Source organism: Scaptodrosophila lebanonensis, unplaced genomic scaffold (assembly GCF_003285725.1).
Source record: "Scaptodrosophila lebanonensis strain 11010-0011.00,11010-0021.00 unplaced genomic scaffold, SlebRS2 tig00000118-arrow-arrow-pilon, whole genome shotgun sequence".
Lineage (NCBI taxonomy): Eukaryota > Metazoa > Arthropoda > Insecta > Diptera > Drosophilidae > Scaptodrosophila > Scaptodrosophila lebanonensis.
In genome coordinates, this window is record NW_022060578.1 from 2,392,163 (window position 1) to 2,408,989 (window position 16,827).

The 16,827-nt window shown below is 35.9% G+C and overlaps 1 protein-coding gene across 1 annotated transcript in view; it reads right to left on the bottom strand.

The window, feature by feature from the left end:
* Positions 1–3,471: 3,471 nt before the first annotated feature.
* Positions 3,472–16,827, bottom strand: part of LOC115628567 (limbic system-associated membrane protein) — a 33,866-nt gene continuing 20,510 nt past the window's right edge. The window contains exons 5-11 of the mRNA XM_030524730.1: positions 16,568–16,726; positions 10,933–11,061; positions 10,720–10,857; positions 7,926–8,078; positions 6,693–6,746; positions 5,399–5,491; positions 3,472–4,003 (exon numbers count right to left, since the gene is read on the bottom strand). Coding sequence (XP_030380590.1) covers positions 3,765–4,003; positions 5,399–5,491; positions 6,693–6,746; positions 7,926–8,078; positions 10,720–10,857; positions 10,933–11,061; positions 16,568–16,726 — 965 coding nt within the window. The 3' untranslated portion in view covers positions 3,472–3,764. The remainder of the gene's footprint in view (positions 4,004–5,398; positions 5,492–6,692; positions 6,747–7,925; positions 8,079–10,719; positions 10,858–10,932; positions 11,062–16,567; positions 16,727–16,827) is intronic.

A 16,827-nucleotide genomic window follows, 5' to 3' on the forward strand; every position in this document is an offset into this window, starting at 1 on the left:
TGGCGCGCTATTTCGCCTTAAAATGGAACTGAGTTGCATTTTTTGAAGTTTCTCTGTTGATTGTATAAATAAACTATTATTTTAGAGACACCGAGCATTATATAATCACAATTGTGATGCCGACAGCATATTCTAGCTTTCATACTTTCAGAGATCCTCGCTTGTATACGAACAGGCGGCAAGCAGACGGACGAACAGATTTTATACTCTAAGGGGTTTGCTTTTAAAGTTGGCCCAAGATCGGCCTGCATCCCCTTGATATGGGGGACGATTGGCAAGGCTTTTTTGTGTTCTCCTCTGCTTCAGCCTCTATTTCAATTGCCAACAGCCAGAACCGTTAGCATCTGCTCGGGTGGTGCAGGTATTACGTTTCATATCTGTGCCTTTTACCGTTCTGTTGATTTGGCTGCTTGAGCTTTCCGAGTCGCTGATAGAATCACTTTTATTCAGCGCTTCCGTTATCCTACCTTAGGTATACAAGTATTGTTGACGCCATGATATTCCGAACTTTTCAAATAGTTCGATATGGTGATACGGTGGTGGCCTGTTCTGTTTTACTTTTACTTTTATCCCACCTTAATGCATGGTTTTGATTTTAATCTGTTCTTTATTAGTAAGTTCGTTCAACGGGACGTTTTGAACTACACTGAATATTTTTTACCCCATTCAAGTAGAATTTTTAGTTTAATATGAATTCAATGATTTTGTCTATTTAATTGAAATAGTTATGACACAACTTTATTTAAAAGAATATCACTGTGCACATACTGTAGTATACATCAATTTTTTACGATGTTCATGACTAACTATTCGTAACAGTTGTAGTTCCAGCACATAAATCAGTCCATTTAAAACATTTCAACACCTTTCAATATTTTCGACGGCACTGAAAACCATTTATAGCTGACAGTGTCATCCGTTTGGCTAACTACTTAGTAGGCTTATTAGCTTTACTTTCATTGAACTCAACGGCTTTTACTATCATCCATTCACGAGTAGATACGCGTATGCATATTGGTATGCACAATACTTTAACCTTGAATGGTAGCTTTAGTTTTTTATGCAAAAAAAAAAAACAACGAAACAAAATAAATGATTCACAGAAAAACTGTAGAAAAAGTGGCGAGTGGTATAAAAAATCTCTAAAAATAGGTAAACAAAAAGCTCGACACGTAACCAGACAGCTCAGTGGCAGGTCCGATTGGTAGTGCTGGCTGTGGTTGCAGATGTTTTGGCATGTTTGAAAATTCCTGGAAACTAATGTAATAAAAACTACTTGCCTTACACGCACACACACACACAGACACACGCACACAAACGCAATGTGTGTGTTAAGCTTTTTATGAGCACAGCTTTGAAGAGCGCGAGTCCAGAGACTTTTGCGTGCTCGGCTGCACTTAAAGGCCGAGCAGCTTAATTAAGGCGCATTTTTTGTTTTATTTCGAAAATTTGTTGCTAGTTTTAGTTCGCATTTTTTAGTGTTAGTTTATATACTTGATGCCTTGTAGGTAATTTATGCACATTGTTGACATTTTGATGACTCAAATCAAAGTACAGGCTCCATTAAGCGGTCGTTTGTTTGTGAGCCTCGGTAAAGCTGATGAATGTTTTGAGGAATATGATTAAATATAACACAAATACTTGCACACATTTTTTGATGTAATATTATATTTCAATTCATGAATTATTTATTTAATTCAATTGCCAGAAAAAGTATTAACAAATTATTGTATAAAGGTTCATAAGACATAGCGCCAAATAAAGTTGTTGACTATTGATTACATCATGAAAATAAATTGGGTAGAAATGAATATTTATTGGATGAAAATAAATTAAGTCGTTTAAATTAAATTAAGATAAAATGTATGATTAGAATGAAGGAAATTTATTAAGCCACCCAATATTCTTTCTTTTTTAAACGAAGGAGTATAGTAGTGTTCATTATTGAAATTTCAATAAAACTTTATTTAAGTCAACATAAGCTTTAGAAATTAAACCGACAAAGTCATCATTCCAGAGCATGATGATTTCAAAATTATGTTTTTAAACGTAAGCAGTGTTTGAAAAAGCTGTCTTGTGATATTATGTTTAATAATCAACAAATTACAATTTAACTGATTTATTTATTTCGATATACCTTTAACAAAAAATGTTTCTGCATCTTCAGTCCAATTAAGTATAAAATAACTTAACTTTGCATACGTTATTAAGATGTAATTATCTACCTGCACTGCATTCTAGTCGGTTAATTCTAAGAAAACATATTAGCTAATCAACTTAACATATACTTTGGCTTTTACTATTTTGACTTTGAGTCTTCATATACTCATATACTCTTTTCTAAAGTGGAGCTTATACTAATGGTTCCTGGCCATAGATCACTGGCTTTGCTCAACTCCTCCTAGTGACTTAAGAGGATTGCTTTTCTGACACCCTGGCTTCCAATTGTACTTCGTTGCCATATGCTGAAAGCACTTATGGTTCCAGTTCATTCATTCAGAAGTAAATGTTTATATGCATATTTTTACTTACCCAACAACATTGAAATGGGAAATAAAACTGAGACACTTTTGGTTTTACATAACGTTTCACTGCTGGTTTATTTTATAAATATTCCTGTCGTTTGCCAAGTTTGCTCAAACTTGTAACTTACTTGTCATGTACACACATATACCGCTTATTCAATATGTGATAGCTTCATTTTAATAGAATTTCTTTATTATTTGAAGTTTTTGATGGCTATATAACAATTTTAACTGCAATTTGCTTATTTTTTACAACTGCTAATACGTATATAATAAATAATTTGTAATATATTTATACTCGTATATATTTTTCATATTTTCATTTAATGCCAAATTAGAACGGTTTGCTGTATATTTTTATCATATTTGCTTTAGCTCATTGATTTTTTCCATTCATACGCGCAGTTGTTTCCTTGTAAAATATTTGATTTGTGTTTTTATTCATATTTTTGCCAAATATATTAAATATATGTATTTTGTATGCCTAATATGCTGATAAATGATATGTTTTATATATGGTTTTAATGCATTTACTCTTATGTTTCTGTATTAGTTCTTAGCTGGATGCACAAAATCCTTTTATGTCCTCTACAACACACATCGTTTGCCACAACATAGACAACATTACTGTGCCTTAATTCTAATGACCTTAATCGTTATTGTATTTAGACATTATTCATTTAATGTTTAATCGGAATGTACATTAATTAAACGTTATTTTGCACACATACAGTCTCTTTAATTATATCCATTGATTTTATACACAAATTATAATACATACACCACTGTTTGGATTCATGCATTCCCTTTGTTGTATGCTATGTACATGTGCCATTATTTGCATATACTTTAGTATGTATATATGCGTATATACTATATATATTACACAATGCTTATAATAGATTTAGCTTATGCTGCGAATAAACAGCTCAACATGCATGCGCCGTTAATAGCGAGTGTGAAAGAGAGCTAGAGAGGGGGACTAGTGGGAGCGGTAAGGAAGCCTGATTGACTTGTTAGCTGAAACTTGTTACTTGAAACTTGTCAAACTTTAACTAAAATGTTGCGCCATAAATCAGCACTAAATACTCCAGCAGCATATGACATTGACAAACTCAATCAACATCATCATCTTCTTCATCATCCTCATCAGTGGCAACCGAATCAGAGCCAGCGCCATCATCGCATTGTTCCTCCAGTGGCTGAAGTTGGGGCAGTTGCCATTCGGCCCCGTCAGTGTCAAACATGTGTTTGTGTTTGCGGCAACAACGTCTGTTGAATTTTTTGCCACAGCGTTGTTGGCAAGGCTGTCAGCATTGTCGTCATCCTCGTCATCCTCGTCCTCATCGACGTCAAAGCCAGCAACAACAACATGAAGCCCCATCTCACATGGCTCTGATGGCTTTGGCGCAGTGACGCAGCTGCCGAGGCTTGGCCATATATGCTGTCCATGGTCTCGGCACTAAGACTCAGATCGGCTGTGGGTGGCGTAAAATTTGTTGTTTGGATTTCAGATTATAGGCGGAAATTGGCAAAGCTTAGATATGCGGCTTATATCGTATGTGCTTGTGTATTAGCGCGCACTTCAAAGTGATTAGCTCTGTAAGAGATTCGCGTAATACACTTAGCTGACTATATGATAACTATCGCGGTTTGATGGTGCTAAGATATTGTCCCTGAAGCACAGCATGAGAAGATTTTAAGTAGTTGTGTTTGTGGTTTCTATGCTGAAATGCTTTGTTATTTCACACTGCTACCTTTGTAGCAAACGGCTGACTTTTTTACTAATCGATTACTTTTTAAACTTATCCTAACGTAAGCTTTCCCATATAAACTACTTTCTATACCATGAAGCCAAAAGGATGATTTCTAAGTAAAATTAACAAACTGATGAAGCAGCGCGACTCGGAAAGGACATGGAGAATTTGTGTTACGCCTAAGCTTCATTAAAAGTACTTGGAATATTCAATATCCGTATAAAAAAAGAGACCTAAATAGTTTCAATATTATTTTGAGCAACCTGTGTATTCAAGACAACATTTAACACTCCCTTCTTCAGTTCAAAGCCTATCATAATCTCATATGTCCGGAGATGTAACTCTTCCCTTTCTTTTTACAAGTGATTTGATGGCTTATATTATGTATTTGTTTCTCGCTTCTTATAAACCCTAACAAGCACTGAATAATTTGATTTGGCAATTTAATTTCTGTCAATTCGCAATCGGTATTTCCTATTTAAACACTTTCAGATGCCTTTAGCCTACATCCATTTGAATTGTACAAAATTAAAATGCACAACACAGTTAAGCTATAAAAATAAATTCGGAAGTTCTTTATTGTCGTACAACAACTTCTTCGTAACAACATTCCTCACTCCGTCACAGGCTAGCCACAAAATTTCAGCCACAAAAGAATTTATTTTTATTGAAGCCAAGTATTTACAAATCATTAAATTGCCATAAAGCCAAGCCGAGCGTGTTTATTGATATACAATTATAAGGAGTCCCAAGACAGGGATAGGTAAGGAAAGGCGGTCGAAAACTTTTACCAGTCCTTGTTACCAAAAAGTATGCTACGATTTTTTCGCTGCCACTTATTTGCACAACCTTTCTTGCTTTTGGTTTTCCTTTTATTTTTATTGGTTTGCCCGCCACCCAAATTAGTGTGAAAATCTGTTAAACAGTTCGAGCTTCCTCCGTTCCCCACTGTCCCTTCATTTATATTTTTTATGCGCGCCGTCTCGAGTGGCCTGTTAAGCTTCCTACGCCGCTGGTGTGGTCTGACCGGCATAAATGCTTGAAATATGACCTGTAACCCTAATCTACAGCGCGCACACACAGACACGGGAACGCCCCACAAGGCTGGCAGCTTACCTTTTCGTTTACCTGGATTCTCCATATCCTCGCCGCTGTGCTCCTGCGCTCGCGCTGGATGATACATTTCGGAGCTTTTCGTGCGTTTTTTGCCTGGGAAATGAAGGCAAGCATTCAAAGATTATTGAGTTCCTATTAAACTCTACATAAATGTGGTGTACTGAAAGAAATTTAATTTGCTTCGCCCAGGAATTATAGATATTAATTAACTAATATTATTTGAGAAATATATGCAAAGCATTTTGAAATTTCTTGGACTTGAAATCCTTAAGGGCATCCTAAAATAATATAAAATTATTATGCTTGTGGTAGTCCAAGGTTTTCGAAGTGACAAAATTTCCCAACCATAGACATGATTAATAATGGCATAAGCTTGGGGCTAATGTTCTAAATTTTGTTTTATAGTCTATTTATTTTATAGTCCAGCCAGCCATCTCGGGTTTACTGAGCCCGATTCTACCTCGGGCCTTATTGGGAACTTTTTAAATTATTTTATCTACAAGTATGTGTGATTAGTAACTAATTCGTAATAAACGGCTCTGATAAACATCTTTAGATTAAAGCAATGAAAGTTGGTCTTTATTAATATTAATATAAATTTAAGGGTAATTAAAACTTTTAAGAGACAAGTTTTTATCCAAAAATTCTAAAACTCTCTCTGCGCTAAAACAATTTCGTGAGACTAATTTCCTAAAATCTTCATCTTCTACGAAACAAATAGGACTTTGCTAAAACTGCATTCAACTTAAACTCTTGTATGTCATTGCTTTGGTTTTAGGAATAAGACACAACTTTTTAAGTCAACTAGAATTTAAAGTTGCAAAGAAATATACTAAAAATTTCTTCGCCTGCAGCGCAGTAGGCAACTTATTAAAAATGTCTGCGGAAATACATACATATTTATAATAAACTCGACGTAGTTTGTTGCTTTTTCATTGCATTTAAAAAAAGGAAATCCTTTTGACCTCGCCCACAACCTTTTGCATTTAGCACGACCCCAACTAACCCGCAACTGCCTTTCTATTCGTGTCTCTCTCCTCTAATACTGTGGCGTTGACGATTTGTCACGGATTTGCATGCCGAATGAATTATTTATGTTTTTTCTCTCGTGGGCGGTTGTCGACCCACTGCGGCTGTTGTTGTGTTTTATGATTGTGGTAAGCCTGCCAAAGTGAAATATTTGCCGCTCATCTTAAATTTATGCCAAGTGACTATTAAATCCGCCTCTTTTTTCAGACGCCTCCATCCCAGACTCAGTGCATTTTCTCTCTCCTCTTTTTCAATTTCTACTCACCTTTGTGCCGTGCTTCATAGTTATCCACATAATTCACAGCGTTCGGTGGTATTCCTGGTGAAGAAGAGAAGGAAGAGTTGTTAGTCATTACTTTTTTTAGATGCGCAATAAATAGGTGGCAAGCAAGTATCAGTTATATAAATTTCAATAGACAATAACTGCATTTCCCACAACAAAAGTGTTCGTTTAAGGAACTCCAATGGGGTGGGAAGCTGAGCTGTTAATAATATTTGCAAATATATGTTCTAGAAGTGAATTCCGGACTATTGAGTGACCATAACTTCTGTTCTTGATAACATGACGGTAGTAGTCAAGGACAAGTTAAAGACCTGAACACGAATCCAAAAAAACTCAAATAAGAAAACTGGGTCAGATTGGGTAAAACGGAAATTTACACTTTAGAGGCTACGCAGAACCACAACTGTTCCAAGAAAATGCTTATACTATGGACTTTCATGTCTATATTTATTAAATAATTATGTAGGGCTGTTTTGTTAAGTAATAATTATTATCTCGTGGTCAGAAATACATATTGCAATATTAAAACTGAATTTTTGGCAAAATATATCAGAAAGTTACGCAGAGGTTTAAGGAGACAAGATAACGAGACTTACGAAGAATTCAAGAAAGCGAGAAAATTAACAATATTCAGACAACGTTTTTCTACTGAAAGCGTGTACTTAAAATTCGCATTCATCAGGGACAACTGATCACTGATCAGTCCCTGCTGAATAAACTGATCACCGATCATGATCACCAAATTTAGAGATCATTATCACTTAAAATCATCATAAAAATAGAATGATTCTGATGATTTCTGATCAGTTTTAATCAGCTGCTCACACATGGGTATGTGCATGGGCAAGTAAAACGAGTAAAATGGCAGCTGAATTTATTTTAAATAAATTAAATGACAACTTTCTCAATGTTGAAACTAAACACACTAGTCTCGCGAACTTAGAAGATCCAAGTCTATTTAAAAAATATCGGCCATTAAACAAACAAAAAATTGTTCGAAGTGATAATTAAATTGACCAATTTAAGGAAAATTGTAGAGTGCGTCGGAAATCTTTCATTCATCATTGATATCTTTTGTTGAAACATTTAAAAGAAATATAAAAATATTTTGCTATAACTAATCAAATCAATATGCCTTTCGAATTAATTTTTTTGTTAGCCTGGCGTTTTTGTAGAAATGTTCTACGCCGTAAGTAATAATTTATCTCTACTTACTGTATAGTTTGATGGTACCGTCTGTGTCGCCGAGTGAGTTTTTGGCCACACACCGATAGGCTCCGAATTCTGCCTGTGTGAGTGGATTGATGTGCAGTTTCATGGCATTCCGATAATCGCCGATTTCTGTGACATTTGCTGAATATTTGCCGCCTGCAAGATATATAAATAAATTGCGGTTGATCTCTTTTTTAGTTCATATTTCATTAAAATAATATACTAATTAATATTTAATTGAAATTCATCGTTGATAAATAATTAAAAGCATATCACACACACGCCCAAACACACACACAAACACACACAATGCTGCATGAGAGTGCTTAAACTTTATGTGTTGCTGACATCTTGGCAAGCAGGCAGGAAGCAGCAGTAGCAGAAAAAAATAAAACCAAGCATTAAATTTATGCATGAACGCATGTCACACTTCCACACACACACACACTCACACACACAGAGAGTCGACACAGGGCAGCTGTCGGGAGCGTGCTGCCAATTAAAATGTGGCAAAAACAAAATGTAAATGAATTTTATTTGCATTTATGACAAAATAAAATGCAAAACAAAACAAAACGAAACGAAAGCAAAGCAAATCAAGGCGAGGAGCAGCCTCAACCTAGGCTCGCCCTCAAACAAAAAACACAGCCTCGAGTTGAGTTCACATGCAATTTTAATGACCAACTAAATGCGCGTGTCTGTGAGCTGCTCAGACAGGCGAGAAACCGCACAGAGACAGCAGCCACTGAGTAAAACGGAAGTGAAGAGGGGGTGGGCGGAAGTACAGTTACTAGTGATGGGAAAGATGAGGCTTTTCAGACACGGTTGTAGCTGTGATTCCGAATTGCGACTGCAAGTGCAAAAAAATAACTTTTAATAAATGAAAGACAGCTATCAGTAATACCATTTAAGGCAACTATATACATATACGAGAACATATGGATATCGTAATTGTTAAGTTTATAAATACTCCTGATGCACTGAAATGCTATTGTTTATTGTTTCATTATTTCCACATACCGTTTAAATAAAGACAATTCATTCAGATATGTGATTGATGGAATTTAATAGAGATTTATTAAGATATATACATATTGCTAAAAACGATGTTTTTCAGTCAACAATTCGAATTCCAAATCAAAACAATTCTTTATAGATTTTATATTAATACCGACGTGCAAACTGAATTGAGTTGAAAGCTAAAAGTTTCCTATGTTTTGTTTAAAATCTGTTATAGTTTCATGGCAGTTTAATTTCTGATCGTTTTTATTCTATACTCTTTTCCTTTCGTCAACTGGTAGCGCAAGCTTTATATCATTTGAGATCTAAACATCAGTTAGGTTTAAGGCCAATCTTTTTATCGACATGACTGAAGTTCTTTTAAGAGGTTCTATGTTCTGTGTATAGTGCACTTCAAAGTTTTGTTGTTGTTGTTGCCTTTATAATATAATTCTTTCGAGCTTGGCAGCAAGTTTCGTCTAATCATTTTTATATATTTTAAAACATTTATTATTATTATTAACATCAAAATAAAGAACAAGTAAAGTATAAGAAAGTACTTTAAGGCTGTTGATTGCGAGTTTAATATCATATTTAAATTTTCATTTAAAACTTGTGACGATCAGCTTGTATATATGTATATATAAATGCTGGATGTACTCTAGTGCTAGTAAACAAATATTTTTATTGAGTTTTAACTGATTATTTCATAGTGAACATAATTCTCCAGTCAATTATCCATTGCCCTGATAACTATTATAATTGAACCACATTCCAGAATTAGCTCCTGAAAATATTCAAATTGACAGAGGCTTATTATTTCGTACACCCAAAAAATAAATTTCGATTCAGCCTAGAATTTACACGATGTGTTATGGAGGGTAGCAGTCTCACTAAGTCGACTAAGTCGCAGTCTGTGATTTTTTGGGCATCACAGGTGTTCGAGTCTGTGGCAGACAACTCTCATTAGATTTGGCACATGGATATACTATGTACACGTATATGAAAGTTTTTTGCCGCGGTTTTGGTTTCAAAAGTCGTATAACAACTAAATCAGCTAATTAAAAAGTTTTCTACTGCACTCAACGGTCATCAGCATCAGCTCATCGCCAGTTACTCAGTTAGTTGTCGGGTTTGGATACGCTTGCTTAAATGGGTAGTGGAAAGGTACTATTACTAATGTGTTTGTCATATACATTAAAAAATATAAGAGTATTGTGTATATTTAAATTTGTTTTTCATATTTATTTAACGCGACATTGCCATTAGTGTTAATGAGTTTTTTGCCATTTTAGTTGTACGCTGCGGGGTACTGTCATTATGTTATTATTATTATAGTCATTTATCAATACTGAACAATATAGTGTAGCTGGGGTCTAATTAGCTACTGAGCTGTTCAATCAATTGTTGTCTGTTAATTTAAGGGGTAGATTTCTTTTAATCGACCCTTATTCGGATTTCAGCGTCGATTGAAAAGATAAGTAAGTTTGGGATTGCTTGGGATTGGATTTTTAGTGGATGAGACTGTATATATTTATTATTTATATATACTTAGCTCTTTTCATTTCTCTAAAGGAAGGAGGTATTGTTATCCGAGAAGTTAATTGTACCGCTTTGGAATGTGGTTCAATTATACACATACTTTTCATATAAATTTGGGTATAAATCTTGTCGGTAATAAGTTAACGTTTCAATAATCCACATAAATGTGAGTAGATAAAGGTACTATATTTTGTTTCCAGTGTGATAGACATGTCTTGAAATTCATCACATGAGTTCATTTAAAGGATTTACTTACCCGGTGGTACAATTTCGCCGCGTTCACGTGTCCAATAATTAATCGACTTGGGATATGCCTCCGATTGGCATTCCAAAGTAACAGCTTTGCCTTCCACAGCACCAATCAGTTGATTTTGCACGGTAATCATAGGAGGAACTGAAATAGAGTAAAAAGAGAATACGCACATAATAAGTATATATATCTGTTGATTCAAAGTATGCTTATACTTACAGTGCACCACTAGCGTGATTCTCTTGCTGACTGAAGGTGGAACTCCGTTTGAGGCAATGCACAAATAGGCGCCCATGTGCTGGCGCTTAACGCGCGGTATTATCAAATCCGTACCTTCAATGCTGGGTACTGGAAAATAAATAAAATATTTACCAGAATATAGTAAAAGTTGGACAAAAAAAAGGTACGTATTAAAGATACGTTTGGCTAACTGTATAATCAGTAGCAAAATTTGAAAATAGTGTAAATACATTTTAAAAAGTTATAAAAATTGCATCACTCCAGAGTTGATTTAATAAACTATCGATGTATTAATTAAATTCTATGTAAAAAAATATTATTTCTTTCTAGCAGTTTAAGATTCTATAGAACAGCTTAAATTATTAAGTCATTTCCAAATGTTTAGTTATATTTGGAGACGATAAATAACCACAAACTTGACAGTATTTTCAAATAATTGGTCAACAAATGGAAAACATTATTTAAAGGATGTGCAGACATTTGATGTAAGATATCTGGCATGGAACTTCTGATGTGTGGACACCTCACGTGTAGACATCTGATGGGCAGAATTTTGATGTACAAATATGTGGTATATAGGCATCTGACGCGAAAACATCTGATGTGTAAAGATCTTATTTGTAGACATTTGATGTGTACATATCTGATGTACTAGTGATAAACGGGGTTATTGGTGTGTGTAAAACAATAGATTTCTTTTATTACTAACCGATGCTTCGAAACCCTTGATATTAGACACGACATTCAATTGATATTCCCTAATTGTTCAATTCCATTTAGCTGCCTAATTTCCTTTCACTACAATTTAAGCTAATTTGATGGAGCCTGTGAATACTGCTTTCATGCATGGCACAACTTTTTGAGCAACTAAGTCGGAAGGTTGCATCACCATAGCAGCAAATGTTAGCCATGTAATGTATCTATTACATTTGCCTAAGCCTTTTAGATAGCCAAATAGTAGTTTGTCCGACGACAGCAGACAGTAACATTTTGAATATGGCAGCAGTGAAAACTTTTAGCGACTTTTATGATGATGCTGCCGCTGTTGCTGGCAGGATCCGCATCCCACCTATGAGCACCACAAACATCCTGTGCTGATAGTCGAACTGGGTTTTTATTATATAAATTGCATAGTTAAGCCGGTAGTTGCATAGACGGCAACTAAGAGCGATGCTCCAAAATGTCTGCCTGCCGTTGTGTTGACCGGAAGCGGAAGTGTTGGTTAGTTTGCGCTTGATATTGTTACGTATACGCATAGTATGGCTAATAATAAGCTGATTTCTCGTTTATTGATTTGCAAGCGCAACGAGAACGGTTACTTTAATTTGGCCACATTGGTTATTAGTCGCGCTTTTTGTGGTCATTAAACGTAATAGCCATGCCAAGAGCCGAACAAAAAAAAACCATCTGTAATTTGGTTTAAGCCAAAGCTACGCCGCGGCAAAAATGGCATAAAAACTTTTGCCCGCCATGATTTCATTCGCAACGAAACCAAATAATCAAGCAGCAAATAAAAAAACTTTGACCGTGCAGGCGGCTTCTGTAAAACAAGTACAACAATTTTAAAATAAAACACATACACACACATACACACACACACATCCGCACACACAGCACTACTTCAATGGCCAGCCGGCCGTGCGGTGCAGACATTTAAGCCAACAGCGAAAAGGTCATTTTGGTCAACTTTTGTTCTATTTATGCTGATTTTTTGTAAGCAGGTTTGCTGCTTCCTCTTTTTTCATTTTATGTTTATTTTCGTTTTTCATGTTCGCGTTTTTTTCCTTGTGCCTTTTACTGCCCACCTTTGATTTTGGACTTTCGTGTGGACTTTGTTTTTTGTTGTTTTCTTTTTCATGCCATAACTCATGCAATGAGCTACACTTTCAGAAAGGGCGCCTTAATTTCTTATCGAAATATAAAAAGTAACTAAAATATCTATTTCTGAAATAGTTCGTAAGTAATTGTTCTTGTGTTACTTTCATGTTCAATAATTATCTCCAGGGTCAGCTTTAAATACAGTTTCAATAATTCACACTCATGAAAACTGAATCAAATTACTTTTAATACTTGCCCCTGATATTTTATATTTATTTAAAAAGTATTCTCAATGGAGCTTGACACTTGACACAATTGTTGCCAATAATATATCTGTGTTAAGTTCTGTTTAATTTATTTGTGTAACCAGAATACAATACTTATGTTATGCTGTGATCAAATCTTTGTACAGGGCTAGGTAATTCTAAGCTTTAAATATGCATCTATATATCTGCAGGTGGCCTTTATCTAATAAAATATAAATATTTACATAATAGAGCAGATTTTGACAGTGGAAATTGTTTCTATATGATTGATTTTTATGAATATGAAGCTCTATACCTAAATAAACATTATAAGCATTTTAAATTGTCTTCAGAGGACTACAAATCGAGGAGGATAAGTCATCAAATGGGAACTATTTCTGTATAATATTGTATTGTAAAGTATTAAAAGTCTGTGCTTTACTGAGACAAAAGTATTTGTGGTGCCAGATGTCTGTGCTTGCGATAGGATTAAGCGAGGCCGCCACTACAACTTACTGCGTGATCTTCCTGGAACTTAAAATATACGTAGACGGTTGTTTTGCGTTTGTAAAGGGAGGAAGATTTTTTATTGAAAATGATATTGGGATGCACTTAGTGGTTATTTATTTGGCACTTTTGCTACAGCATCGGAATTGTTGTTTCATTTTATTCTTCAATGGACGGGAAACCAAATTAATGTTGTACGGTAGCACTACGATTTACTTCACTAGTTCATTTAAATGCTGAAGAATATGCTGTGTTATTGAAGTGTTTCGCCTACAAATCTGAGGTTCCTAAAAAGTTCAAGAGAACAAATGTCAAAACGGCGCAGTTTTCAATGTTAAGGAAGTTAACAAATTCTGAAAAAGTGTGGCGACAATCGTGCAAAAGAGAGAGTTAGGTAAGGTTAAGTTGAAATGGCTGGATTGTAAATTATCGCTCCCCCACTAGGGCGAAGGCAGGCCCATTGTTATGCCATATTATCTTATTTTATTATGGGTCCACCCTAAGCCACTCGGAACTCTGAATAAAGTTCTCTGGATATCCAGGCGATGGTCCACAAGATCTTCCAGAAACGGTATCCCCATAGCAATGAGTATGCCTCTGCTTAGGGCAGGGCAGTCTCTAAAACTTCTGCAGAAGTTGTGAAAGGGGATGCCAAGTCTGGCCCCTACAAAATGTAAAATATCTGCCTTTCCTAATCTTAGTGTTTCAGAAGTTCGGTTGGAGTTTAAAATTGGCCAAGTCAACTTGTCATTTTGCATTTTCCCTCTATGTTTCTGTATCCTAGTGCCCATAAGAGACTTATGCTGGGGCATCTCATTGGCGGATTTCAGACGGTGGTAATTATAAAATGTCTTACGTTTGAATTTAGTGCCTTAAGTGCAACTTGGCTGCCTGAGTATATATATAGTATAGGTCTGGCGCTAATTAAGGCAGGTTCGATATGTCACGTGGCCTCGCAGATAGCAGTGACTTCCGCTTGGTAGACTCTGCAGTCGTCTGGTAGTCGAAAGGAGTGTCTTACTCCGAGATCACGATCTAATCATACCCTCTTTGACTTTGCGAGTTCCTTGCGAGTTTCGAGTCGTCTATATAGATGTTAATACCGTTGTCAGACCCCAAGCTCGGTATTCACGCTCCTGCTAGTGTGTAGTTGACTTACGAAGTTGATTAGAGAACTGCCTACTCCTACGCCCGTTATAGATCATATAATCGCGGCTGGTAGGATGTTGGTAAAAATAGTAGAGAGTTTTCTATCTATGCATAAGGGAATGCAGGGCAGTATCTGTGGACTTGACTTAGCAGTAGGGGTGTTGAGCGCTTGATAGCAACGCCGGATCAATTGACTGTTTCTACCTTCTATAGGGTTGTTAGTAAAAATGACGAGAGTCTGATTAGTCTGAAGTCTTTTGGATTAACCTGTGATGTCTTACTGGTTTTTAGAATGAACACCACCCTAACCTTCCTCCAGCCAGTAGGAATGTGGTTGACTTTCAAGCATTCCTGATTTTCTGATCATTGCTTGGATCCAAGACATTATGTGACTTAAAGGGAATTGATAATTGGAATCTAGTTTAAGTTCCGTTTTTGGTTACTGAAAATATAGGTCTGTATTTTGGAACCCTCATTTAAGTTGAAATCAGATTCAATAAGAACACAGCTACTTTTTTACACACAGCTTAATTCAAAGGCTCCCTTAATTTAAATTTAAAACACTTACCGAATGGCTGATAAAGCCGAAGGAGATGGAAATTGCAGTCAAGAGGCTTGGTTGCAAGGAAAAAGGGTTTTAACTCATAAATTGCCTTTTAAAAATAAGTGCTCTTGGTAGCTGATTAACTTTTAATTCCACAGTTTCAACTTTAACATCAAGCTAGTTTGCTATTGCTTTATTATTATGAATCAAAAGTTTATTATAATTATAATAATAATTCATTTCCAAAAGATATCGTAGATGATTAGCCAATTTATTTTTGAACTAAACTTAGAGTTCTGTCTGCGAAAAGTTTTGTACACCAATTACATTTTATGTTTTTCCCAATGGGAGATAATTTGTTCAATATAGGGCTTGGAATATCAGTCTATAACCATTTCTTCTTTCTTCTTTTATCTTGGAAAATGTTTTAAAAAAGCTCATTAAAAAATGAAGCGTCGGACTCTAAGAAACCTTTTTGAAAGGGCAGGGTTATTAAAATTAGTATCTCCTGGCTATCAAAAGTCAGAAAAATGAGAAGAAAGATATTAATGACAGCATTTGTATTTTTATTTACCTTCAGCGTCAGATTAAAATTGCATTCTAGAATGTATCTATTTACATTTTACTGCTTTACTCGAATTGGTGGAAATATGTGTACCTTTAGTGTTGTATTATATGTTTTCTGTGTTTATATTTAAATAAAAAGCCCATATATTTATATAGTGATTTAAATTCAATTCAATTTTGTTTCCGAAAAAACTATAGTTGAACAGTTTTCTAATGTTGAAAGTCTAAAGATGAAGCATGGGCTTTTGATATCTGCACAGCCATTTAAACGAAATTCAAACTCGTTTTTTTATTCAAACAGAAGGCAGGTGGTCGGAAATCGAATTTCAGCATCCGTGTTGAGCTTATCAAAGACTGTAAATTTGAACAACAGGTACGCCTGACAGTTTCCAGATCTGGTGCCAACCAAACTGACTAATTACAATAGCTACCCGTTGTCCGCAGACCAACTAATCAGCCACCTGCTAATTTCTGTCAGTGCAGCCATCAAACGTCATCATCAGCAGCAACGGACTCATGGACACTGAAATATGCAGGTGCCTACACACACACAAACACACACTTCCACACACTGGTCTGTTGTGGCAGCCTTTCGCCCAATAGCTTCTGGCAATGGTGCTGGGGGCTCAGGTTTTTGTTTGTGTGTAAAAGTACTCCAAAATGTTGGCTGTCCGACCTCATGCAGGGCCAGCAAAAAGTACTTACACACACACATACTCGTACACAGGCACACATATGAGTAAGGACTCGAATGCTTGGTACTCCAATCCGCTGGCTGACTTACCCTCCTCTCCGTTGGCCAACTCGATGGCCACTCCATTTTCACGTCGCCATGTAATTGTCGGCTCTGGTGAACCGGTAGCAGCGCATTTGAGCGTCACGTTACTGCCTTCGCGTACGACCATATCCGTGCTTGTAGGATAATCTAGGATATCCGGCGGTACTGTGCAGTGCAGCAGTGCCAACAATAACAACCACCAGAGTCGAGGTCATGTGAAAAATGCAATTGAGGCCGCCAGACATCGTTGCCATCACCATTGTCAT